The sequence below is a fragment of the Scleropages formosus genome, chromosome 9 (genome assembly GCF_900964775.1).
Source record: "Scleropages formosus chromosome 9, fSclFor1.1, whole genome shotgun sequence".
NCBI classification, from domain to species: Eukaryota; Metazoa; Chordata; class Actinopteri; order Osteoglossiformes; family Osteoglossidae; genus Scleropages; species Scleropages formosus.
In genome coordinates, this window is record NC_041814.1 from 10498941 (window position 1) to 10526653 (window position 27713).

Below are 27713 nucleotides of genomic sequence, written 5' to 3' on the forward strand. Positions count from 1 at the left end.
GGTACTTCTCGAGAGATGCCCGTTACATCTTCAGATGCTCCGTATTCATCCGCGCCACTCTCCCGCCGCGCATGCGCACTTGCTCCTTCCTCAAAGCTCAATGGCGGTCGAGTGAACGCGAGCCTGTGGCCCATCGAGTCACCGCTTTTTCTTCTCTACCACATAGCCATCCACATGCGGCGCGTTCGTTGACTGTATATATCGTCACGAGGGAAATAAGTTCGACAGAGCTTTCTGCTTGTTGTGTTTCCTTTTTCCTTTTCAACCGCAAAGCAGAGCTTGGAACCGAAGATGAACTCGAACACGAACGTGATCCAGGTGACGAACGTGTCTCCCAGCACGACGTCGGAGCAGATGAGGACGCTCTTCGGCTTCCTGGGCAAAATCGAAGAGCTCAAACTCTTTCCTCCAGAGTAAGTAAAAGAGAGCAGTGGAGATTGTGGCCAAGTGAGGCGGTGTGTGAGGTGTGTTTTGTAGGCGCTCTCTTGGCGGTGCGGAGAGAGGAGGCCGTCGAGGCCTGCTGGGCCCTCCCGTCCCTCCACCCCTCCGCCGGCCGCCTCAGAGTACTCCTACGAGCCCCGCTCTAAACCTCTCGAATACGTCAACAGAACAGGGGATGTAGGATATTGTTCGCGTGAATAAAATTAAATACACGTCTTTTGGGGTGACGCAAAAATACTTGTAGTTTTTTTTTTTTTTTTTTTTTCTCCCCCCCCCCTCCTGACGTGAACGAAGCGTGCCGTAGCCCGGCCGCGCGCTCCGAATGCACCCCGGCTCCCTCCCGCTATGAAAGAAAGCTTTCCGTCACGTGCGACGTGGACGTTTCGGGAACATGAACCCGCATATATGGCACATAAAGCAGCATTTGATGTGTGACGCGATGTCCTTTCCGGAGCTCTGCTCTTCCTGTGTGTTGCCTGGCACGTGATCGTGGCGGCGGGAGCAGTGTACTGTACTCTCCTGTACTCTGCTTTCACTTCAACTTCTCGTGCGACGTTTCGCACCTCCATTCAACCAGCGACTCGAGTCCGTCCGTCCGCCCGCACCGCCGAGGAAAAGTCGTGATCGTTATAACCCGTTCGTCTGTCGAGGGTGTCGGGCTGAGGACCTGTGTGTGTGGCGTGTGCGAGAGCACGTTTCCGTTCAATTTCAAACAATTGAGGGTTACTTTTAGTCCGATCGTACTGTTTTCCGCTGTACTGTAGCGTGGCAGTGGAGAAAGGGGCAATGAAAGAGTCCCTGGAGCAGTCCTCCCAAGAAGCTCACTCCTCCATGTGGGATGAGGGCCAGATGACAGCTGGTTCCCTCCCACAGTTTAGGGTGAACATGGATTAGCATTATCTTGGCATGTCCACAAAAATGATTTGGCTCCATCTTTTTTTTTTATTTATTTATTGGGGCGGGGGTGGTGTAAGTTGTGTAAATTCAGCCTTCATGTGTTTCACTGTGCTGTTTATTTTTTGCAAGCTTCATAGTGTTTTTTTTTTTTTTCTGTCTTTGTGCAGAGACTCCAAGTAGTGCAGTGACCTATAGAGAGCGTGTATTTTTGCAGAGAGCTTCCTAACATCTCATTGGGGGTATACATTCATTTTGTGGCGTTAGCAAGGCAAAACGTTAATGTCTGTGTTCTGTGCTTTTGCTGTTTTTCACCTGTCGAATAACAACTGGCTGCACCTCATAGCAACTGCTGTTGAAGGTAGGAAGCCTGAGACATCTCTTGTCACTCTCAAGGCAAGGACAAGAGACAGCCTTTGACGTTGATCCCTTAATGCTACTCAGTCAACAGTGATGGATATAATGAAATCCAAAAGTCAGCTGAGCATGACTAGTGAGCTTTGTATTTGGAACAGGAAGTGGTACCGTTAACGATAACGTTGTGTGTATGTGTGTGTGTTTTTTTTGTTTAAGGTTTCGCAGAGAGATGCAAAGCCATATTGTTCTCAAGAGCTGCTGTTGTCAGGAATGTGAAACATGCTGTCCACTTTGTCTGTATTTCTTGCACAACCAGTCTGTATTTTCTTCCAGTGACTCTCCCTTGCCAGTGACTTCACGTGTCTGTTTTGTAAAGTTCCTTGAGTCTGAGTCGGTGGGAGTTTCTCAGCATTTGACAAACACAGTCTTCGTGGACAGAGCCCTGATCGTCGTTCCTTACGCTGAAGGTTGGTGCAAATTTTTCTTTCTTTTCAATCTGTAAGATTTCTTTTTCCCTGTAAAACAATGCGCTGAAATAGATAGGTTCTGTTGGCGGTGCCTTGGTATACAGCATAATGGATAACTGAGTAAATGTTTAGTCTGCCATAGATTTTCCTGACAAAAGTAGTGAATTCATAACAGTAACTTTAAAAGCACTTCACTGTAGAATTTCTCAGCTGTGACATTACAGGCCTCTGTATCTAACGCAGTTGTTGCTTAGAACAGTGTTTATTTCATGTATGTATACATTATTATCTGGAAATTAATTTCCAGACAGTGGTTTAGAATTCATTTGACTTTGTGCTGTATACCAAGGTCTGCTTGAAGCTGGGGATGCTTGGAAAAGCATATAGTGAGATGCTGAGACTGAGCACACCATAGTGGAGCGAATTAGCTTTCATGTGCAGCCATGCTTTTCCACTTTAGATTATTCACTATTAAACTTCTCTCTGTTATTTGTGTGTGTGATTTTTGTAGTGGAGAAGGCAATTGCAGAGCCCCCTCCTTGATGACTGAAAGTGGTCCTCTGCAGCCAACAGGGGATTGTAGACAATTACAAAAGGCCAGCAAGCATTCAAGCCCCCCTCACTGTTTTCTTGGTGTAAACACTTAACTGTTTTCTCTTCTCTTGTGTTTTAGACCATCCATTATAATCAAAGTGGACACAAAGCTTTTTTTTTTTTTTTTTTTTCCCTCCCCCTCACAGGATAGTTTCTATAAAGAAATAACAGAAATATGCATTTGTAGTGAGATTACTTTTTCTGGTTATTAATGTGAGTGCTTTGGATACAGGTGGAGGCTTGTCATTATACATCTCCATAGCACTGCTCCCAAAAATTTTCATATTCCAAGAAGCATGGAATAGTGTAGTCTTGATTTATGTTTAAAATAATATGGGGGGGATTTTAATCCTCAAATGTATTCATCCAGGATTATACATTTCTAATTTTAGAGAAGTTGGGTAAAAAAGAGACATGTAAACAAGTTACTTTTTTTTCTAGTTCTGTTTGCCCAGGGAAAATATAAGTAGCTTATTGTTTGACCTCCATTTTATCTTTAGTTAGCAGCGCCCCTTTTATCTACAGCAGTGAATATGTGTTTGCTGTTCTGGTTTTTAGCCTGAAGAACGTTATGCACGCTGAAATGTAAGTTCATGCATGTGGCAGAGACTTTGGCGCTCTACTTATATGCCATTCTTATAGTGCTGGGAGATTGTATATGTAATATAAATCCGTCTCCAAGTGGTATTTACACTGACAGCGTGTATTGCACTGTGCAGCATTACGGTGTAGAAAGCCCTCATTAATCCACTCCACATGACACCAACAAAAGGGTCTGATACCATATTTAACGGTGGTTTTTCTTTTTTGTTGTTGTGTTTTACAGTTCTTTTTCCTGGTTCAACCAGTCATATACCAGGCCCTGCTGAAAATACCACCCAACAGTTTTGTCTTCAGCAGCTAATCCTGTTTCTCAAGTGGCCTTTTCTGTGTTGTGTGTGTGTGTCTGTAAAGATGACAGTGTTTGAAGTTAAATTGGTTTCAGATTTATGCACACCCATGGACCATCTCATAAAATTGCCTTCATTTTTTCCTTCAGCATTGGACATATGTCCTTCTCTATAGATATGGCTTTTGCTGGCTCTTAAACTAGTTTTCTGAACGAGTACAGTGTTCTGTGCTCTTGGTCTTTCTGTCTGGCATGTTAAATGCTTTTTGAAGTCTACAGTGTAGTGTTAATGACTGCCTAAATTAAACTTTAGTGGTTATTGAAAGGGGATGACATTCATTTTATCAGGTAAGGAAAAAGGAATCATGTTGACATGTCTTTTGACTTGTCTGGAGCAAACTAGTTGCCAGCAAAAGACAATAGAGGATTTTATTAAATGTTCTCTTTGTTCTGTGGTAAGATAAACCATTAACAGTAAACTGTACCATGCTGTTGACTCCGAAGTCATAAACTTTTGTTTTGTGTATCTTGATTTTTTTGTGTACTTTATAGCGAAGCAGCCGACGCGAGTCGCTTGTTCATAAAACATCTTATGAAACTTGAGAGCACACCCCACTGGAGATCCGGCTGTGCTTGCTTACGTTTGGTTCATGACTTAAAAAACAAGTACAGGTGATAAAATCTTGGCAGTGTTAACCGCAGTAGTGTGTATTGTGACATTTTTTTTCTCTTAGTTTTTCTACAATAATGCGTAGAATGAGGGAACACGTTCAGACTTACAGATGTGAAAGGGATATCTGTACGTATGTATTTCACAAGATTTATTAGTTGCCTAAGGAGCTGACATTTCTTGGTGTGTTATGTGTCTTGGATGCTTACTTTGGCATCTGTTAACTCCTGTTTGTTTGTCTGCAGGAGTCATTCCTGATGAGGCCAAGGCTTTGTCACTTTTGGCACCAGCCAATGCTGTTGCAGGACTTCTTCCTGGTGGAGGTCTTCTTCCAACTCCAAACCCTCTGGCATCGGTCAGTCCTCTGTTCTGGTTCAGTTTTTATGCTGCCTCCTGTATAGTTTAAAATTTCTTCAAACTTACATGTAAATGAAGATACATAATACATGTAGAGTTGAAAAAGTTTTTTTTGCTGCAGATCGGGGGTGTCCCGTTGGCGGCCCTTGGAGGTCCCACTCTTGACCCTGCCTTGGCTGCACTGGGTTTACCAGGGTCCAATATGAATTCCCAGGTTAGTTAAATGTAACAATTTAAAAAGGAAAAAATTGTTAATCAGAATCCTGAACTCTAATCATTGTATAAACTGTGACATATAATCTTTTTTTCCCTTTTAGTCTCTTACTGCTGATCAGCTTCTGAAGCTCATGACAACTGTTGATCCTAAGTAAGCATTTTATTTCCATTTACGCTGTTGACACCTCTCCAGCTTATACCTGTGATAGTATTTCTCTGCAGTTCTTAAATGGATTTACGTAAAGCTTCCAACTGGGTCTTTGAATTTTGCAGTAAAATTCACTTAAATGTTGAACTGTTAACTTCTGGATATTTGTGAAGCTCTGTCTACATATGCGAAATTGCAGAATTGTGCTGTATTCTGGATGTATTTAACCCACTGAATGCATTTTTGGCATTAGGTTGAACCATATGGCTGCAGGAATGAATCTCAATCCTGGTTTGAAAGCAGACTCCTCCAGCAAAGAAATCGAGGAGGCTATGAAGCGCGTTAGGGAAGCACAGTCATTGATTTCCGCTGCAATTGAACCTGGAAGTGAGTTTTCTGAAAGTGTTGATTTAAGAACTTATATTTTTTTATATTCAACTCATATTTCTGTAGTAACTTGATAGACATTTCACAGTGTTCTTTCTTCAACACCAGATAAGAAGGATGAAAAACGGAAGCATTCACGCTCCAGATCAAGATCAAGAAGAAGGAGGTCCAGGTCTAGGTCAAGACATAGGTAAGGTTATGTCTTGTAAAGAAGGGTTCCTGGGATACTCTTTTAAAGTATTTAACATATATGAAAAGCTATTATAAAGCATGTGGTATCAACATTATTTTTTTTAAATGCTGATTGTATTGAGGGGCTGTTATTTGTTTGCAGGAGATCAAAGAGCAGATCAAGACGGCGGTCCCACTCAAGGGGTCGAAGGCGCTCGAAAAGTCCTCGGAGGAGAAAGTCTCATTCAAAGGAGAGAGGCAGGAGGTCTCGCAGTAAATCCAGGTATGAAATCTTTGCAGTACATCCACTTTGTAAACCTGCCTTAGCTCTGATTTCTGTGAAAGCAGCAGGCTTTTTCGTAAACATCAGTGCATATTTTTACTATGAAAAGTGTGGCAGGCAGGATTTATTTTCGGTTCAGTAAGTGGTTTTCTCACTCCACATCGTAAGTAAATATGTAAACACGTTTTAATGTTACCTTTTTAACACAGAGAATTCATGTGGCAGTGACATTAAATAGCTATATTTCTTGTGTGTTTTACCTATTAAATATTCTGAGGGAATTCAGGGGGGTTTTTGGTTTCATTTTGTCTAACAGTATTAGAACTTGGTTTCTGATAAATGGCAAATACTTCTTCTCTAGGCTATACACAGCATACAGTAGTCTTACTGTGTAAAATTTTCTTTCTTTGCATTTGTTATTCAGTTTATACGTGTGTATGTACACATTCATAGAGCAACAGTGGCAGGAGCATGATGGTCTTGTTTCCTTTGCACAGGGATAGAAAGAAAGAGGAGAAGGTTAAAAAGCGCTCTAGAACCCCCCCGAAGAGCTACAGTACCACCAGGAGATCACGAAGCACTAGCCGGTAAGTGTCCATGTCAGTCAGCAGGTGGTCAGTGATCTGTTGAAAAAAATCTGGGAAGCTAGTGGAGTTGGTTTTTGATTGCTTATTTCTTTGTAAACATTAGTGTTTGTGAGCGTAATGTTTTCCCCGTGCAGTAGGCGCAGAAGAAGTCGCAGTGCATCCAGATCGCCAAAGAAGTCCAGGTCCCCGAAGAGAAAAGTCTCCAGGTCTCCCTCTCCTCGAAGGTAAGCTGACTACTTAATGTCTAAACAAAATAAACTTTGTGTAGGGAAGTACTACTCTAGTACTGTACTTCTACTTGTCCCTGGTGCATTTACTTTTCACCTTAACTGATTCTGTCACTTTGCCACAGGCACAAGAAGGAAAAGAAGAAGGACAAGGACAGAGAGAGGGAGCGTGACAAGGATCGGGAAAGGAAGGAGGAGAAGGACAGGAACAGAGGGGAAAGAGAGCGGTCCACCAGCAAAAAGAAGAAGAATAAAGACAAGGACAAGGACCGGGAGAAGAAATCTGACAGTGAAAAGGGGGACGTTAAGGTAAGTGTTTTGTACGCTAGTCAGGTGTATTCTCCATGTATTAATGGACCAAGTAGCGTGACTGATACCCTGTCTTTTTGGTAAAGCTAACATTTGGAAGATTCTGGTTTTGACTTGAGTAAATTTCAGCTGGTGAGGGTCAAAGCTATTGTTTGGCACGGCCCTCTAAGAAGAAATGGACAGAGAATTGCTATGAACAGTTGTTATGGTTAGTAGAAATGTGTGGACCACAACTAAGTACCTGGTTTTTTTTTTTTTTTTCCTCCTCAACAGAAAGCAAAACTGGTTTGCTGTTGTTTCTGTGACAATAACCCCAGTCTTCTCATTGCTTCAGGTAACCAGAGACTACGATGAGGAAGAACAGGGCTATGACAGCGAAAAGGAGAGAGGGGAGAAGCAAGATCTGGACCCTGCCATGTCCCCTGATCTCAAGGGGTCACCAGAGAAGGGCACAGGCGAGGTTGTGAAGGAGCCCAAAGTGAATGGTGATGATCATCACGAGGAAGACATGGACATGAGTGAATGAAGAAACCCCCTGAAATCCACCCTCAGGGTGAACAGGTATCTAGAAGATAGTATTCCTCTGTCAGGTTTTCTGTTCCTTTTAAAAGCAACAACTATGGTAAACCTTTTGCAGTCCTTAAAGGGTAGCAGGTGAAGTCTTATTTACAGTGTATAGTTTTTAATATTTTAATACAATATTCATCTTTCACAGAATACAGTGTAGAATTAGCTGGTTTCATTTGCAGAAGGTAGAATGACTTGTGCATGTTGGATTTTTGTCCTGATTTACACTTGTAAATTAGCAGTGTGATAATATGGCATTATTAGAAATGATATTCATTCATTTCTTACTGCTGTAATTAAATCAAGAGCCAATTTATTAAAGTGAGCCTTGATATTCCTGCATAAATCCTATTTTTTGCTTTGACTTAATCTTGTACAATACTAATTGGTGAAACAGTCTGATCTCAGTATGTTGCAAAATACTTAAGTTGTTCCAGTACATGTCTTGTATACTTTAATATTTTGCTGAATTAGATTAGTTGGAGCTTGTTTTCACTTTTTTCCACCACTTGAACCTCTGCCACAGTTGTATTTGACTTGGGCTGAACTATGCTATGCTCAGTGAATTCAAACCTGTCCCTATTAAGTCTTGTGATTTCTTTAAAGGCATATACCGTTTCCCACTGACACAATACATATGGAGTTAAAACATTTGTGGGTTAGACTGTCAGTGTAAAATTTGTAATGTTTCATCAGTTAAAATTTGATAATAAAACTTGATAGAAAAAGGCTTTGCTGTGAGATGTAGTGACTGTGGTGTCATTTTATTAGAGCTGCTTTATAGCACACTTGCAAACAAATTTAGATGCCAAAGTGGTGCAGGGGTATCCAGACCTGATCCATTCCTGAAAGGTGCCCTTACCATTATTTAAAGGGGAAACATCTTAATCCTCTCCTAGACAGGTTCACTTGAAATTACTCAAAACAGCCTTTACTGGTCTATAATAGTAAGTAACTTAGTGTAGTACTTATGGAGTCTGACTATACAGTTTTTCTGTCAGCACCTTGAAGGTAAAGGATACATGAATTTTAACAAAAAACAGCTGTTTGAATACTGTATACATGTAGATTAATAGGTCAGTGGAAATTAAATCCAACCCAGATAATGGAGGATGTTAGTAGCTGCTCAGTCAGAATTGGGACTTTGGCTACAATGTGATGCACTGGAAGAATAACTAGGAAAACTGGTTCTACAGGTACTTTGAGATCATCAGGATCGGTCAAGTGGAGAACACAATGCAACATTTCATTTAAAAACGGTGTTCCCTTTGCTCGTATCTGCATCTGAAAAGGAATAAAGAGCAGTATTGCAGGTTTAACAGTAGCATGCTTGTTTTAAAAAAAGAGGAATTTCAGATTTCACTAAATGTGTTTGGAGAGGAAAAACCTTAACATACTCTAGGGAATTCCTGCTAGATTTGATATTCCATAATCACCTGTGCATAAGTGTTTCAAAATAAGATTTCTCTGTATAGCAGGCCATGTGTTCCTGTTTAATAAAAGACTTACTCATCTGCTCTGTGCTTCATACAGCAAAAAACCTAAGTTTACAGCGATCCAGAAGTATTTTATGAAAACAGGTCACATGGCATGCAGTCAAACTGAACCAATAACTAAAGGAATATATTGTGTTCTTTTTTGCAGTGAATTGATATCCTGTCTTAGATCTGATGGTCTGCTTGTAACTTGAACTAAGATATTGAATACTAGAGACATTGAATGTCATCTAGCACTATCACATAACTACATATCTTGTTAGGATGCAGTTAATTCACATTCTATTTGCTGTGTAGAAGTAATATAAACTGGACTGCAGTTCCAAATGCTGCTGTGCAATCAGTCATAAATTTAAAGGTTCCTGCACTATATCAAAATTGTGCTTGACTACAACTGACCAGAACAAAAATCCAGATCTAATTATGTTCTACCTAATTCAGTAGCACTTAACACATTTAAAGAGAGTAAACAGAATAGTAGTAGCAACATACTTATGACTGCCCCTCCAAAACATCATTTAAATTGGAAATGTTACGTTTAACGCAAAGACTAAATAAAACACCTTGACGTTGATATTTTATTTAGTACATTTTCATATGAAAATAGTGTCAGGCTTATACAATGTTCTTGCTGTACAATCTTTATGTAGATGCCAGTATACATGAAAGTGTATATATTAGGACCTAAAAGCTCAAGCAATGGTTAAGGAAAAATGACTGAACACCAGACATATAAGACCAACTTAAAAATCACAAGGATACTTCGTATTTAAAAAATGAAACCGAACATTTCAGTTTGAGAAAATACCTACACTATCCAGTAGTGAGGCATGGAAGCATATAATGGTACCATTTAAGATATTCCTGGTCATATTGGTAGTCAACAAACAACTGCAATAGAATCACCATAGCATGCATTTTAACATCAAAAATGTGCATAACATTATGAAGGGCAAGAAATGGAAACCGCTGGTGCTTTACTTATCAAGACAAGTTTTTGTTCAAGTTGTCAAAGCACACAGCAAAAATAAATTAATATCAAAACCACGGTGCCTTTTCCTGAGGAGCTAATTGGTAATCTTACAATCCTCTAAACTGAGCCTCCTTTCTGCAATTAAAGTTGCAGCTTAATGTTATAAAAAGTTATGGCATGAAAAGAGCTTGCAGTTAATGCACCCATCAAGCAAAGAAAAAAGGGAAAATAGCCACTACAATAATACCCAAGTGCACAGGGCTCTAGCTTTCCAAGGCCTATAACCAGGTTGCTCCACTACAGCCTCATGTATGTGACTCTTATCAAAATCCATTCATTAATACAGTGAAGAGCACTTTGTTGAAAACATTTAGAGTACCTAACCTCATGACTGCAATAGTGAAGACCTGTCAAATTCTCAAAGTTGGTGAACTTTCCTTTTGCACGGTACCTGTTATCTGTAAGCTGGGGTTTCTGTTGCAGTTTAAGGGCTTCCTGCAAACTGTGTGATTCCTTCTAGAAGAAAAAAGGACACACTAGTGTACACGTTAACAGCGTGCTTGTCCAAACCATTCCCAACGATGCACAGACGTGACAATGGATGAGCACACTATGCACAAAACATCGACTGGCCACCACAGTAATACCACCACTTTCAGTTATCATACTCACATACATTTCTTTGCAGAAATAACATCTGCTAGTCCATCTTTTCCAAAAACAAAACAAAAAAAAAAAAAAAAAAAAAAAAAAAAAAAAAGGCAGGAGGATCTCCACCTCTACCTCAGACACAGAATGAAAAATGTCAAAAATTGAAGACACTTATCAAAACTGAAACAAGGTATTTACACCTTGCATGTTGGAAAAAGAAAAAAAAAAAAAAAAACAGGTAAGATTGTAAAAATGTCAGTTTACACTGTTCTTAGGTCTTGCTATTCTTCCCTAATTATCTAAGAAACAACTTTCTACCTTGAAGTGTACAACTGTCTGGTTCTGTTACTTGAATTGTTAATTAACACATATATATTTATTTTTTACACACACGCAAGCGCACTAATGCGCACACGCACACCTGTTGAGTATTGTCAAGACGTGAAATTTTTTCAATGATCGTATGTCTAACTTTTCTGAAAGTACGTACCAAAGAGTAAAAACTGGCACAGAAAAGTGCTTACTTTAAGTAGTGCATGTGTCACAAACTCGAAGAAGCTTCTTCAAGCTCCCAAGTACATATAACCTTAAAAGCCAGACAGACATAGTATTCTTTACCATGTAAGAAATCTTACACAAATTCAGTGCCACAGTCCAGGTCATTTCAGCACAATCCCTTTATGAACATCACTAAGAGCATTTTGCTTATCCCAATGGCCTACCGATGGCTGCCTCTGTGTACAGTTCCATACTTTTGAACGGGAGGCCCCAGATGCTACTCAGAAGAAAGTTAAAGGTCTGGGAAGCGGCTCGGGTCCTCCTTGTAGTCATTAGGGATGGTGAAAATGGACTCTTCAAATTCATCGTAGCGAAACTCCTGAAATGTCACAGTTGCTGTGATAGTTGGAAACACGGGGATATCTACACAGAAGGGAGACGAATCACGAGTTAAAAGGCACAAAATCAGCATTCCATTTTAGAAACAAGAAACAATTGATTAGTGAACATAAAATTCCCACTATTATATATTAAAACAATGAATCACTAAAGACTATTCATGACCACACAGTCACAGCTAATGTCAGCTGAAAGGGATAAAACTGTCACTAAACTCACAATACAGTCCAAACTTAACTGCCTTATCACTTCTGTAAAGATACTTTCCATTTAGAATTTGGAACATTAAAACCATACTATTGGCTGTAAAATGACAGACATCCTTGTGTTTCAATAAGTACTCCATTTGTGACACTTTGACCCCTTCATTTAATGGTGTTTCTAGCTGAAGGCAAATGTGCAACGTGACAGTATTTAAATATTTGTTAACTGGGTCTGTCCATGTATATACACTGTAAAATATAGTAAGCGCGGTACAAACTCATGGCTGAAAAGTACTATCCTCTCAGCACGTATATAAGGCATGTAACAAAACTACATGGGCCCAACAGACTTACCTAACTTGACCGGAAAACCAGGCGGGAGTTTCATCTGAACAAATTCTCTGAGTTTGTTGAAGTGCTTGAAGGGTGCAATGACTTCTAACACATTTAATAACCTGAAAACAGGCAGAACACTGTTACAACAAAATACAACATTTTCTGTACCAAAGGACACAGCCACAAACTTTGGCCATCGTTGTATACTGCTATTTCGTATAATCATCCAGACAAACAAACACTTAATGCTAAAATTCTCATGACAATAATCAGAATAACCATTAATGAATAAAATCTAGCAATTAGAGGCTTTATCGAGTTTTTAAATAATATACTTTATTGAGCAGTACTGGTGTAGGCTTGGACCATCAGCTATAGCAAAATATATACGCTAAATAAAATTTACCTTTAGCTGCTGAAAACAGAATTACTATCACAAAAGAAGGTACGCTGGCTCTCGGGGAAAACTGACAGTAGCACTATCAGAAGAACTACAAAAACGTTCACCTTTAGACATATATGGTTTACATGTCAGATGTTCTAAGTTTGCCTTCTTAGTTCTGTGCTCTGGGTGCCAAGCTGTCATTGGCTGCTGTGGTCACGTTAGAATTAGAAGAAGAAATCGAGCACTTCAATGCTGAGCTGCAGAAAGGGCAGAAACACTTACGACTCAATGCCAAGAGGAAAGTCTTGGCTCATGGCCACAGTTGCTTTGAAGCTTTTCTTGCTTTCTTTGCATACCAGCTCCCGCCCTAGATGGGGAGCCCTTGAACAGAGAGGAAAGTTCACATCTCATACAAATGTTCCAGAGAAGGTTGGTCAACTGGAGCACATGTCAAACAGTAAGAAAAATGTCTTTATTCCAAAGCATAGGTATATGCAAGACGTTTACAAGTAGAAAAAGAATACTGCATCAAGAGAGCAATCCAAAGGCCTTCTGATTATACATACTTGCCGTTTTCTGCATTGATGTACTCTTCCCAGGAGATGGTGTTGGGTGAAGGTGCTGTAAGAGACTGTCGCCTCACCGGCTGAGCGGAGAGAAAGTGTTGAGGTCACCAGAAAATACGATTTCGATTAGGATCATGCTGTGGCTTGTTTATACTGGGAGGCCCGGCTAGATGCACAGACAACCTGAGCTGCTTTCCTCCTGCTTCCTGTTAGCATCCAGATGTCATTAATTTCACCTTACATAAGACCACATCTTCCAATACTGTATACCGCACAGACATTTGATTATTTACTGCCAAGCAGAAGGCAAAATAAACAGCCTCCCTTAAAAGTTAATGTATAAATAGTTAAGTCAAGAGCACTACTCTTAAATATAAGCAAGTCTAATACAAGGACTCAAGCTTTGTGTCATCAGATTTAGTTCTTCCTAGAGCACTAAAAGTGTTTCAAAAAGAATCAAGTTTTCTGGAGCTTTTCCATTTCTTTGTAGTATACTTCTATGCAGTTTTTTTTTTTTTTTTTTTTCTTCTCTCATTTGATTTACAATCAAACAAGATTTAGGCTAGCAAATTAAAGAGGAATTACCCCAAGGCCCAGTCTGATTGAGAACCAAAACAAAGGCTTTGCGAATGTGTCCCAGTGTAGCACCAATTGGACACGGCTGTTTGATTTTCAGTTGAGGTTGAATATACTGCTTAATAGCCTGTACAACCAAGCACAGTTCACAGCACTAAAGGGATAAACTTATTACAAACAACTGGCTGTTTTCACTCTCCTTTCCAACATCACGTAATGTAATGGGACCGGTCCCACACACGCAGGTCTTGGAAATGTCGAGGCAAACCGAGCTGAAGTCAAGACGACGGGTTTGGCGGAGACTCCTCTCGTACTCGACCCCGTCCAAGCATTTGAGCGCATTTTATTTGTCGACTCCACCTGGTCTTCGTCACATCCCTCATCCATCCGCTCTCCTCCCGTTTCACTTTGTCCTCTGTTCTTCCGAAACACCCCGGTAAAACAATTCATGTAATCTTGTGCACGTTCTGACGTCAAAGCAGACCTGCGCTTAACAGCGACTCTCCACGTTCTTCAAATCTAATGTAATTCATACGATTGCCGCTATAGCCAGTAAATGAGACCACGGGCCATCCAAAAGGCTCCTAAATAATTCAACACTTGCCTAAAATCAATATTTTAGTATGACTTGAGGAACGTTAACGGCAATGAGGACCAGCGTTCTTGTAAATAGATTTAAACATCAAGTCAACATATTGTATTAGTTGTAACCAGAGATCTGAAACTTGTCTTACGTTTGTAGAAATGCTGCTTCTGTGTGATTTTAGGCTGGTGTCAGTGCCGCCTGTCACCCCAGTTGCGCTGGGCTTGTGGGGCAGACCGTGTGCTTCTGGGCGATTCCCGTCTTGTCTCTGTGGTCCCTGTTAGCTATGTTGTGACGGGATAGAGTACACAGAGCCTCGGCCTTATGGTCGCCTGGTATGCCACTGCCCGTCTGCGCCCCGTTTCGCAGCAGCAGGGATTTAATTTTCATCCACTGAATCAATAGTTTGGGCTCATGGTGAAACCCAGTTCAAACCCAGACATCCCCTTACTGTGTTAACAGGCAAAATAATGACCTTCTGATCCGCTTCAACAGAAAAACACTCAACACATGAGTGTGAAGACCCAGGTTTCCACTTTCCCACAACCTGTGAAAACTTCACACAGATATTAGCTGTGGGTGCACAAGTCCATCATTATGAGTAACATCAGTGATACAGAGCCTGCACTGTCAAGTGCAAAAAAAAGCTAACTGCTGAATACAGACTGAGGAAACACTTCTAGTAACACTTTCGAGGGGGACTATTTTACAGAGCAGCAGTATAAGCAAACAACATGGTTAAAGTGCACCCGCTCTGCTAAACCCATTCTATATGTCTGAAGAGGATGAGGCAGCCTGTAGTTGTACACACACTGATGTAGACACTTCAGCAAGCTGGGCTCACAGGGCCATGGGAGCTGAGGAGCCTTGTATGTATGATGCACCTTACAAGCCTGCAGGGAGTGCTACACCTGGCACATTGAGCTCAATACACAAATAAAAACATTCCAAGCAGGCAATGAGGAATCTCTTTCATTACAGCCACAAGTCACAAGCCAGGGAAAAAGAGAGGGTGGGGACCAACATGAAACTAGTGGCAGGTAAACTATGCAAAAGATGACTTTTTATATAACTGGCGTGTAGTGTCCTGCAGCAGGGGATGTCTGGGCTCAGACAGATCTGCGATTGAGAAAAAGATTAGAGAAAGACGGAACCCGGGCTACAGTTCCACAGACGGAAAGTCACATTTTGGCCGGTGGAGTCCGGTCATGTTCCAGAAACGAACCCAAGCAGGACCTTCAGACAATACGCAGAAGTGATGGGGATTCTATAGAACCACCTGTTAGCACCTCTTTTGGACCTAAAAGATTCAGCCCAAGGGCACACAATTCCCAAAAAGTAATGATCTGACACAGTTATTGATGAACAAGTCTGGCTAGTGAAGAAACGCAACAAATATTTAACACGAAGAGGGAAGTTAGACTATGGCAACATTGAAAAACAGAGCACCATCTACAAAGCGTTATTTAAAAATCATATTCCTTATTGTCACAAGCTCTTTTTTGACCAGGCTTTCTGGAGCGTACAGTTCCTAAAGGGATACCTCAATGCGATGATGTCAGGACTAACCTGAGCTCAACTTCATTAGCACACTGCTAAAATGCGTCGCATCGCTAAAGGCTGTGCTGCATCGCTGGACATTTGTACATGTCACTCTCCATTGATACACTGATTTTTGCGGAACGCTGCAAATGGCAGTGCAAAGACTTTGTATCTATGGACATCTTACCACAAAAATACAACAAATGTTTAAAAACCACATGTGACAGGGACTCAATGTGCCAGCAACAGTCTGTTGTTCTCCTCAAAACAGTCTCAGCTGTTGCTATGGCTGATTCACCCTCATTTGTGTTCACGGTGCAGGCCTAGATGCATACTGGGAAACTGGGACAGAGGAAAGGTTTCTATTTGTGCTCTTCCAAATACACTCATTCGTCACATAATGGGGTCCCGTATAATGAAACCTCACAATGACGACTTAAGAATATATACTGTTCTGTCATATAACTGACCTATAAATTCTGTAAAATGGCCTTCTTGCACATTTCAGTGTCATTCTTTTTCCATAAATGTGTTCTGCCATCTTGACAAAGATGCTACAAACAGCAGAACCACCTAAGTGCAGTCAACCCCACAAATGTGATTCCCGACAAAACGCCGGTCTCCGCGTATAAATTCAGAGCAGTCACAGGAACATTTAAGGAAACTACAGAATACAATAAAGTCATTTAACTATGTACAGAAGGGTATGCCTAGTGTAAGGCAACACGGGACAATGTCCTATCACACTGACAATTTCAACCAATCACAAGCATCAATTAATGTCAAACATCACAGCTGAAGGAGCAGATCCATCATTATTAATTCATTTACTTATAATTATTTACCAATTTGGATAGCATGGACATTTTTACTGCATCAATTCAGGCAAAGTACTTTACTAAAAGGCACTACAACAGAAGGTGGAATTCAAACTGAGGTCTTTGGAATCCTTATAGAAATAAACTATACACATGTATCCGAAATCATTTTGACAATATGTTTTTTTCTGGGAGGAGGGCTGAGGATTGAGGCAAGTTGCGTATGAAACGTGTGTTTTATTCATGGCATTTACAGAAATGGCAACTGGGGAGGGACAGCAGTGAGACAGAGGACACAGAGATGAGGAGTGGGTTCTATCTGTCAGGGATGCACACAGACTTACTGCCAGGGGACGGTTTAAATAAAGGGTGATGAGGACAGTGTCTCTCTTCGCTCCTAGTGTTCTGCTTTTATGGTTATGCTCCACAATCATATAAACAGGTTTACAAAAACCAGCACTCTCACACCGGTGTAAATAAAGCCTTCATCTTGTGATGAAATGAAAAGACAGTGAAACATTTGTTTGTAAAACTAAATAGTGACTCGAACAGCACAGTGCCTGTGTGCTTTGCAGTGTTACTATGAAAGCGTTCTTTGGAACTTTTATTATTATACATTAAAGAATAAGCCACATTATCACAATGGCTGTCAAACATGCTGTGTCTAACACTGTGCTCGCAAGGTAGACTGAACCACTGCAACCCTGCAGTGGACAAGCAGTAATTTATAATGGAGGTATCCACATTATTAAATGGTAAACTGGGAATAATTATTGAAAAATGCACTGATTTTACTTTCATGTGTAAAAATACCTTTCATTTTGGCATTTGCTTAATTTTTTCATTTGGGAATCAATTATTCCTCTCTCGCAAAAAAAAAAATAATGGTAATTTGATCTGCTTAAAACAGACTTTTGCCTAACAGGGATTTTATGGAATTAATTATGGGATGGGGCACACTTCATAGTTTTTTTCCCATTGCTTTGCTGATGACTGGTTTGCCATGTGCGTTGGCCAATAACCATCAGATTTTCACAGGGACCGGTTAAAGGGGTACTGACATATTAGTATAAAAACAAGATTAAGGGCATTGAAAACTGAGGCTCACCTCAAAATTTTGCTCAATGAGGTTCCCCCCTTTGCTTAGGCTTTCCATGATGGCCTTGTTCCTCAGGATGTCCTCTTCACTCAGGTGCTCCCGCCGCTTCCTGGACTCCAGCACTAGACCGTTAACAGAGTAGAAATCTGCAAGGAAGTTCCCTACTCTCTCCTACAGTGACAAAGGGAACAACAAGACCTTTATTACATCAAGCAGCTGACAAAACAGATCTGGGCTAAACTCTATTGATTTATGAATGTGCAGCCCCCAGGAGGGACCAAAGATATGTCTTTCATTAAATCACAGACATCAATATTGTGCACCCACAAAAACTACTTTTGAAACCTGGGGAAAAAAGATGAAGTACTTCTGAAGATGTTTACAGTTAGGATAGAACTGTATAAAGATGGAATGAAAACAACGCACCGTCTTGTCCTCTCTAAAGAGCCAGCCGGTTTGGGCTCGGGAAAAGGTTATTGATTTGGTGGAGAGGGTTGCTGAATAAATATCACTGCTCATCAAAATGTCCACCTCTTCTTCTGTCTCCATCTCAGATTCCTGAAACAAAATTGACCAAATTAGCATGCAGAAAGGGACCAAAACGGCAAATATCACAAGCTACATAATTCTTTGAAAGCAACCAGATATATTAATGCAATAATACCTTATTTGTTTAGTGGTCACAGTGTAGTTTTACCTTAAGAGGACACTATGAATTTAAATTATAGTAAATAATGGCAGCAGATCCATGTAAATTTCCTACTGGTTTGAAACAAAACAGTTCTCATAATCCATGACCAATGGGTCCTGAAGGAAGACGGACTTCTTTCAGGATTCAGAGTGTAAAATAACTTGTGATGTATCCCCCATGCTCTAACCTCATGGTGTATTCTCTGATAGACCTTCTGCTCATTATCAAGGACCACAAAGGACTCGGAGGGTGCAGCGTCTCCATTGAAGATGAAACTGAGGTCCCCACGCTGGCACTTCATGTCTGTGAAGTCTAAAAGTGTGGTGTCCAGCCTGGAGGAGACAATGAGACCTTGCAGCATGGAAAGAATATCACTTCTCAAAGCAAACTGATGCAGCAACTCTGATTCACCCACTGACACCCATTTCTCTCAAAAGATGTTTGGTTTACATACATCTGGCCGTATGCATTTGTCAATGGGGGCTGCACACTCACTCAGGTATTAAAAAAAAAAATAAATTAGTGCCACTCTAAAACACACTGAGCTGAACACTCAAAGCCAGTATACAACTGGTATAAGCATTAAATAATTCAGGCCACCATTTCCTAGCCTAGTGTCTCTGATGCTCAGCAGTAATGAACAAGAAAGCAGAGAGAGAAGAGCCCTGCAGAATTTCCAATAAGGCACAGAAACTACAACTCAGAAGAGAGATAGTCCTACGTCCGACTGTTACACAGCTACAGCTTAAATATGCATCTTTGCTTGCAGCTTCAAAGAACTGAGGCAGTTCATGAAGTATGGAATGTAAATTAATTTTGTGTCTTTTTTTAAACATCTGCAAAGCTGAAGCCTATGCTTTAGGAGTATGGATGGAAAGTGCTGTAGCTCATGTTTTCACAGCACTAGATCCCTAATGTGGTTGCGAGTGCATTTACATAAATGTACAAGGGAATAAAAGGATCTTAAACAATGGAAACAATAGAATTTGGCAGTTTAACACTGGCAGAGACTTAATATTTCAAGACATTTGATTAGTAACAATCGGACTATAATTACCATTGATACGCACAGGTAGCATGGAGCTTAACATACTCTTCAGCAACATACTTAAGCTGAACTGCTCTGGTAAAATACATCACTGCATACAGAAGCAACATTGCAAGGGTCTATGAACCAATGCGTTGGCAAAACAAGACAATACCTACGTTGGAACCAAACCCCATCAGCTGCGACCAGAGCACATATCCTGGCAGGCAGCAAAGGGCCAGGTGCACAAGCACAAATCCTGCACAAAGTCTCCCAATATGTTACTGAAATTACTGCCCCCCCACCCTCCCCTCAATATTGCATTCTTCCTGCTACTTCCTGTTCCCCAAGGTCTTCAAAAAGTTCAAGTTCAGAGTAAACACCTGCAACGATGTTTAAGCACAACACCGTTAAATAAATAAGATACAAAAAATGGGAGGTCCCACTCAACTTCAGCACCAATCTACTACCCACATTTCCCTCAAGGGCAAAACTGGGGAAGGTGGAAATTAATGGGAAAGTAAACAAGGATCCAGGAAAAACCCACCTGATGTTGATCCCCTGTTTGTAGATCTTACATGCATCAGAAGGCAGAATTCGGGAAAGCAAAGGCACTACAACAGGAAGATAAATATGAAAATGAAAGCTAGGTTAGTTAATGCTTGAATGTTGAAAAATATTACTTGCACATTTATGTGTTCGACAGCAGTACACCAACATTTTCCCTTACACAGAAATATTCATACTGTATTTTCCCAGCTTCAAAGGACTTGATTTTCAATCATCATGTCTGTAAATGATTAATATGTACTTTTAAAATTGTCAAGTTATTTAGCTGTAAATAACATTTTCATTTGTAACACACATGAAAATTTCTCCTCTTTTCAAAACAATCAAATTAGGATTCTTCAGAAATACAGGAGCTTCCGCAAAATACCACTAGACAATGAATAAATAATTACAAAACTAAATGTTTATCATATGAAAAGAGAAAATGTTCAGCACCGCCAATGTTAAAAACAAAAACAAAGAACCTCTTTAAGCAACCACATGATGGAGCACTTCTCAATCGTGGACAAAACAGTTTGTTGGAGCACTGCACAAAAAAAAAAAAAAAACCCCAGCTGCCTAGTGACTTCCTCTTTACCCTAAAAGAATCAATAATACAGTAGAACCTTTTTAAAGGAACATATTGTACACACACTGCTGCCTTGTACTCAAAGGTGCTGCAGCTCTGTATCGTTACTGTATTACTGGCCGCCTTCTGCCACCCTTTCTCCTGTAACTCTGTACCTTTGGTGGGATATGATGGAGACTACATGGATTAGTAATTTTCATACATTGAACAATGTTTCCATATGTTAATGCTATAGCCTTTAGAAAACTTTTCCTGAACAGCTCAATGAGCATAAAATAAGTGAATTTTTGAGCTCACTTCACTACTAGTCCCTGTTAAGACTTTCAAGAGTGAACGTCAACTTTCAGTGTTGAAGGTTTCTACATACAAAGTATCACTGCAAAATTTGTTTACGGCACAGAAAACGAGAATTTGCCGAGATGCAATAAAACTGAAGTTTATCACTGCAACTCCTGTTTGGAGTTATATTTTCTGCTTCTTTATTAAAGATTCATAAAACAGTTCACCGACATTTATTCATTCATTTCCATCTTAAAACTAAGCAACTGTATAAAATGGACAGTAAAAGTCTTTAGAAAACTTAATGACCTCAATTGTCACAATTTGACACTTGAGGGCCTAAAGGCTTTGTTCTGTGAAATATTTCTAGGTAAACTGTATTCCATTCATTAAAAGTCTTTAGCTGTGAGAAGCTAAGAAGGATGAAAGTGAAAGTCCTTCACAATCTCAAATTATATCTATATTTATCGATTGAGCTTAGAACTCACCCCAGCTTTGAAAGTCCCAGTGGAGCTCCAAGTAAAAATCTCCCAACTGAAAAATAAACATTCAATTAGTTTAGTGACAGCGGTATAAGCCGAAAAATCATTCCAGGCCTGTAAAATGGGTGAATATATAGATGTTAATGAAATGATGTTGCTTTATTATGTGTCATGTTGTTCTGATCTGGAGGTATTATGGATAAATGGGGGATGCAGGATTCAACTGCTGAGTTCACACTCATCCTGACTTATTAAATACAATGCTTTGGTAACACCTGAGAGCGCCCAGAGATGAACAGTACTTTGTACTCTAGTACAAACTGTAAGCGTGATAATCCTTCAGCGTATCTTATAGAAGATCCAAATCCTCCTGGAAACAGCCTTTGAGAACGGCTTCACACTCATGATTCAAAGAGGAATATTTTTAAAAAATTGTTTTCGTGCTCATTCATTACTGGCATGGTGAATTTGTGTGTTGGGTATCTCTTGTCCCTCCCAAGGATCGACTACATTGTTGATACAGCAGCCAATAAGAATGTGGGCAGGGCAGGTACTCGGCCAACAGAACAGGCCTTCAGCTCTTGTCCATTATTCAGCTAATGCTTTTTGACAAAGTGACTTACATTTACCCATTTCTACAGATGGATTATTTATATAGGAGCAATTCAGGGTAAGTACCTTGGTAAGTACTCAAGTATACTAGAGCAGGAAGAGGGACTGGACTTCAAGTCCTCAGATTGCAAGATGGTACTTCTACCACTTTGCTACCTGTTGCCTCAATTGGCCATCTGGGAAGACCTCTTCCAAGCAGGTATGCCTCTCTGTTGATGGACCTACCTACATTTACATTTATTCTCCAAAGCGACATACCTCTCAGCAAAAATACAATTTGTGCATTACATTAAGAGAAAGAGACATAGCTGCAGACATGTGATTCTTAAGTAAACCTAGTTTGTCATTCTCCACGTGATGCACCGATGTTCATTGCTCGAGTAGGTGCATACCCCCACCTGAACATGCCAACAGGCAAGAATTCCTACACCAAAGTCTTTGCGACTTGGGCTAGAAGGAGAACTTGACACTTATCACAGGAGCACAGCTGAAACGCCAACACAGAACGGCTCTTGACTGACAGATGTACAGATAGTCTCGGTGATGGTGGCAACGGGGTGCATCACCTCTTTAAGAGCTTTCAGGAGTCGAGGTCTCTTGTCTTCCACGCTTTCTCTGGACTGCTGCTTCAGTTTCCTTAGCAGGGCTGTGACTACGAGTGGAAAACAAAAACAGCGGTCAATTATGAAGGAAGAAAAATGTGGTCTGACAGGTTTGGAACTAGATATTTCACACAGCATTGCTTTTTACTTCATCTATGGAAAAAAAGACTAAAATTTCTTCCAATAAACTGCAAACAAATTCTGTGCAAATAAAGAACAGACCAAATTCAGACTTCATATTTATACCAGTGTCAGAAGCTTTGACATACAGCTGTTTAAGAATGATGGCAGCAACAAGAAAGCAGAGGGTTACACAAACCCCCTCACACTTCAAAAAGTCTGTTTGTGTTTTACTATAATGCTGGGAACATTTCAAAAAGGACATTTTTAAAAAAAATAAAGGTATAATTATATATCAATTACACAAGCACATCACAAATTGTGCAGTCGCATTTTTGACCATTCATTTTCACTTCATTAACATAAAAACGCAACTTTTTTCCAGCAATCTGACAGTGCATCATGAAGACCACATTTAAAAAAAAAATAAACTGCAAAGAAAATTAATGACCCTACCAAGTCCATGTTCTACAATAGGATGCAATTAAAACACAAAGCCAAGAGTGAGCATGAATGATGTGAAACATGCAGTTTTAAAGCTGACTGTGGCCATTGAACTGTATTAAAGACCTGCCTGTGCTGCTGTTCTGAGTTCAATTCATTTGAAAGGACATCTAAACAACTGCAAACGTGTATAAAACTCCAGAGGGCTGTCAACCAACTCGGAGAAAGGGATATGGTTCTTCCGAGTGTTTTACTGCAATCTCCCTCAAATGACAGGCAACCCAAGTGAACCGAAATCCTAAAAAGACCAACAAAGAAGCACGAATGAGACAGTTGGACATTAAACCTTCGTTGTCTTAACTTCATACCCTCTCTAATCTTCTACTCTTATTCCAACCTCAATTTGTGCATAAAAGTAGAAGCCGAATAAAAACTGCAGGCAACAGATGGAGATTAACACAGGCAATATCATCACATCACTTGTTGAGGACAGAAAGTCTGTGGGTACAGGACAACACTCGCTCGCAAATAGTCTTCATTTTGCTGTTTCTATACCTGGAGCTGGAAGCTTGTTTTATAAAACGTGAGATGAAAATGTTCTCTAGGGGGTAAAAGGGAAAACTTTTTCAAGATGAACCACCAAGAGGGTTAAAACAAGACTGACAAGTTGAGGGTTATTTGTTGAAAATAAATATTTAAGAGAAGTATTGTCACTTATGAAATACAAATGCAGTAAATCTTAGATTTATGACTAACAAAAAAAATTGACTTTTCTGTTATAAAATGGGACAGCTGGTCGCATAGTGGTTAAAGCTGCTGCCTTTGAACCTTGGTGATGGGCTCAAATCCTACCAGCAGCTGTAGTATCCTTGAGCAAGGTACTTACCCTATAAAATTGCTTTAGTAAAATTACCCAACTGTATGAAAGGGTAAAAAAGTCGTTTCAGAGAGAAGCATCAGCTAAATGGAAAAAAAAAAAAAAAAGTAAAATCTTCAGATAATGTACAACAAACTACAGACTTTACAAGTTAGAAATGGCACAACAGTGGGGGGGGGGGGGAATTAAAGCAACATGAGTGTTCCTGAAGCAAAGACCACAACAGCCTGTTCCTGAGAAGGACCCCCGCAGTGGAACGCAGGTTAACTGATGGGCAAACTGAACGAATGGGCATGTTCAAACCTGTCGACGTGTGCAACAGCTCAACTACACCAGTGAAGAACTCGCTGCTCAGACTGTTGAAGGTGCACGTGAGGGGGGGAATTACACTGCACACTGAGACACAAGGACAAGTGGTGTGTCTGTACTGCAACAGGAGGAAGCTCTGAGGGTGCATCCTGCCATGGACAGTCACTTGCTACTCAGTGTGGCATCACTGCTGCAACTATCACATGTATTGGATAAGGAAAGCGGAATGCAGTCCTGACCAAATGCCATGCAAATGTCCCTGCCGAAAATCTGATCCTGGCTGAGTGATAAATAGAGAAAAACAAAACAGCTTTGAACTATGTTTTTATTTATATATACATATATATTTATTCTGCCCATTTTTTTTAATTTTAACGTAAGGGCATGTTGTGTGATCCCATCTGAGTAGTAACTAGCAAAAAAAGAGCTCCTGTGAGGTTAAAAAGGAGGAAATATGCAGCAGCGAAAATCAGCAAGGTTTACATTTTGAGGAGGTGCAATCTTTACTGTTCACTCGTGTGCACGGTGAAACCTGGAGACGTGAGCAGCTGTCGGAGAACCGTACCGTTTAATGAGATACAGCATTTCACACCCTGCACTACCTCAAATACAGACTTTGCAGCGAGTGGTATAACTGCCTACAGCGATGACTGCAGAGATTTGATCTGTTGACTACACCATGTAAACAATGTCTTCAATAGCATCAGACTTGTTTGTTCATTCCTAAAGAGTGTTATAGTTTTTTGTGTTGTATAAATACAATATATAGACACAATTCACAGCCTTGGAAATAAAAGGTTATTTTTCTCCTTAGAGATCTGAATTTTGTGTATGTTGCCATACAAAAGGTCTAAGCAGGTATAAATTTAATTTATTCAATCAGCGGACACTTTGCTCCAAAGCAACTTACGATATTAGATTCCTGTAATGGGCAATTTATTAACTGCAGTAGGCAATGATTTAGCCATCTATACCGCTGAGTAATTCTTACTGGATCAATTAAAGGTATGTGCCTTACTCAAGGGTATGTCTGCAGGAGAAGAATTTGAACATGAGTTTGACTGCAAGGTGACACATCTAACTTATGCACAACCTGCAGTCTAAAAAGTAGTGTTTAATCTATTTCCAGAAATAAACCATCACTTGACACACAAACTCTGGACAATTTTATATGATAGGCCCATAACCATTCTGCAAATTTGTTTATTTAGTGCAATTACCCAGAAACATGGTGAAGGACAGTGAAAATGAGCATTTACGAGCACTTATTTCTTTTTCTGCAATGAGTGAAAACGACAAGACAGGGAGCAGAAGCTGCAGACGGAAAAGTGGGTTAGGGTGGTCAAGCTCCAGTCTCTTCAGCCTGCCACGAAGGCCAAGGTGGTCAGTGGCTTTCCTGGACAGTGCTGTGGACGGATGGAGGAACGCAAAACTAATTAAGGGGTACTGCTGTTAAATTGTGCAGAATAAAATTGATAAGAATATAGGACATGGAAATGCATACGTGGGCCCTGAATTTTATCACTAGGGTAGAAGGTACTGTACTAGACAGAACTAATGAAGGGCCTGGGTTCAAATCACCACTCCTGCTGTAGAACTCATGAAGAGCACTTACCCCAAATTGCTCCAGTAAAGGGTATGTAAAATAATAATTATTGCAGAATGTGTACCATTGCCCAATGATGATGTGGTGAGAAGATATGAAAGGTCCCCCCCCCCCCTTTTACATAGGAGCTTTTTGATAATGGCTGACTGCTTATATCACTGTCACCACACAGAGGGGAAAAGTGGAATCATTCTCCAAACCTCGTGAACTACGCAATGGATCCAATCAGATACACAAAGACTGACATTCCTTCTTAATAGGGGTCCTGCATTAAATTGTCCAGAAATGGCCTAATCAGCAAGACCAAAGAAAACATTCAAAAAGCATGTGTTCTGCAAAATTATTAATAGCTTGAGTGTCATAACACTGTGTGAAACTCATTTGGACTGCATACTCTCAGCATGGAAATCTCACTTGAACAGAAATGTTAATAATGACATGCCCATGTTGTTCACCTTTTCCCGACACCTTTGACCAGGGGTACTTACAGCAGGTGGGGAATTTGAAATGGGAACCTTCACACTACTGTATATTATATTATGTTACCAGCAGCCCCATGCAGAATAAACACATTGAATGTGGTTGGTGTTATACCCAAAAAATATATATGTCACTGGCCAAATATGACATATCAGAAACAAATATAATTGTGCCAGTACCACAGGACGACAACAACAAAGGTATTCATATCAGCATAGACCTGATTTCAGTTCGATAGCTTAAGGCTTATTGGACAACAGCTTAACTGTGAGCTCACACTAAGCCAGTGATCAGACAGAATGCTCCAGATCTGCTGGATTTAGAGTTCTCTGGGAGAAAGAAAGAAGAAAAACAAACATCTCTAGTTTATCTCTGCCTATATTTTCCTATACAGAACAACCAGAGTAAGATTTACATTTATTCATATAGCAGATGCTTTTCTCAAAGGTGAAAATACAATGTGTGCATTACATTAACAAAAAGTGAGACTTTGATGCAGATGCGTGATTCTAAAGTACAGTCAGTTTGTTACTTTCCACCACATGAACCAATGTACATCACCTACGTAACTGCATAAAGGTTTATACCAATAAGTCAACAATTCCTAATGATGTTCCTACTTTATGCAATTATACCCTACACATGTGCTATAATAGCAAAAAGGTAAATGGACATATAATCCGAGCACACACTGTAATGGAAATCAGCATTAGTATCAAACAAGTGAGAGGAATTTAATATTCATTCAACAGTTGTATTATTCTCTAAACTACTCCTGGAAGCCAAAATCCCACTGAAAGATGAATAAAGTTTCCCCTTATCCATTTTACAATATTGAAGTCAAACTGTCCATTTCTGAGACACTATTCAAGAAAACCTGTAAAAAGCAGTCACAGAAGACCTCTGAATCCCCACACCAAAGTTGTACTGCCTGGTCCTTAGAATATGGGAATGTGGACATTTTCAATATGAAGGGTTGACAGCAAGTTGAGGGACTGAGAAAACCACCTTGCCAGAATAAACATAGTACTGTGCGTACTATGAGACTTTCCGAACTCAGACACCCAAATCTCTTCACCTTCCAGCACCCATGGGGGTCCCTTGTCTATAGTGTACCTCCTGAATTCAACACTGATTGCCAATACTTTCATTTCCCAGTAGGCACCAAGATTCTTTGTTCCTTCTAGTCATAATTATGTGAGCATGGAGTTAATTTTTTAAAGTATGGTTTTTTTTTTTTTTTTTAAATACAATTTTTTTTTTAAGTGCAAAACTAAAAATATTAATAAAATATTCTCATACTTAGACTCACCCTAGCAATACAATGAAATGACCAAAGATACCCTGTAGCTCAAAG

General features: G+C 40.1%; 2 protein-coding genes across 4 annotated transcripts in view; one reads left to right on the forward strand and one right to left on the reverse strand.

Moving 5' to 3' along the window:
• Positions 1-69: 69 nt before the first annotated feature.
• Positions 70-8295, forward strand: LOC108919057 (serine/arginine-rich splicing factor 11-like). Of its 3 annotated transcripts, XM_018726790.2 has the most exons (12): positions 70-413; positions 2026-2159; positions 4558-4667; positions 4791-4883; positions 4987-5036; positions 5287-5420; positions 5529-5610; positions 5755-5874; positions 6372-6461; positions 6596-6685; positions 6814-6997; positions 7332-8295. In XM_018726790.2, exons 1-12 carry the CDS (start codon positions 292-294, stop codon positions 7521-7523), a joined length of 1401 nt encoding a protein of 466 aa, XP_018582306.2. In that variant the 5' UTR covers positions 70-291; the 3' UTR covers positions 7524-8295. The 3 variants fall into 3 exon arrangements, with proteins under 3 accessions (XP_018582306.2, XP_029110518.1, XP_029110519.1); XM_029254685.1 differs by lacking the exon at positions 70-413 and having other exon boundaries at positions 1741-2159; XM_029254686.1 differs by lacking the exon at positions 70-413 and having other exon boundaries at positions 2076-2159; positions 2671-4667.
• Positions 8296-11081: 2786 nt separating this feature from the next.
• ankrd13c (ankyrin repeat domain 13C) overlaps positions 11082-27713 on the reverse strand; it is a 31488-nt gene continuing 14856 nt past the window's right edge. Inside the window, exons 5-14 of the mRNA XM_018726841.2 lie at positions 22485-22570; positions 21313-21358; positions 19955-20021; positions 18568-18712; positions 18116-18247; positions 17699-17860; positions 13072-13151; positions 12788-12886; positions 12139-12239; positions 11082-11605 (exon numbers count right to left, since the gene is read on the reverse strand). Of these exons, the coding sequence (XP_018582357.1) occupies positions 11475-11605; positions 12139-12239; positions 12788-12886; positions 13072-13151; positions 17699-17860; positions 18116-18247; positions 18568-18712; positions 19955-20021; positions 21313-21358; positions 22485-22570 (1049 nt within the window). The 3' untranslated portion in view covers positions 11082-11474. The remainder of the gene's footprint in view (positions 11606-12138; positions 12240-12787; positions 12887-13071; positions 13152-17698; positions 17861-18115; positions 18248-18567; positions 18713-19954; positions 20022-21312; positions 21359-22484; positions 22571-27713) is intronic.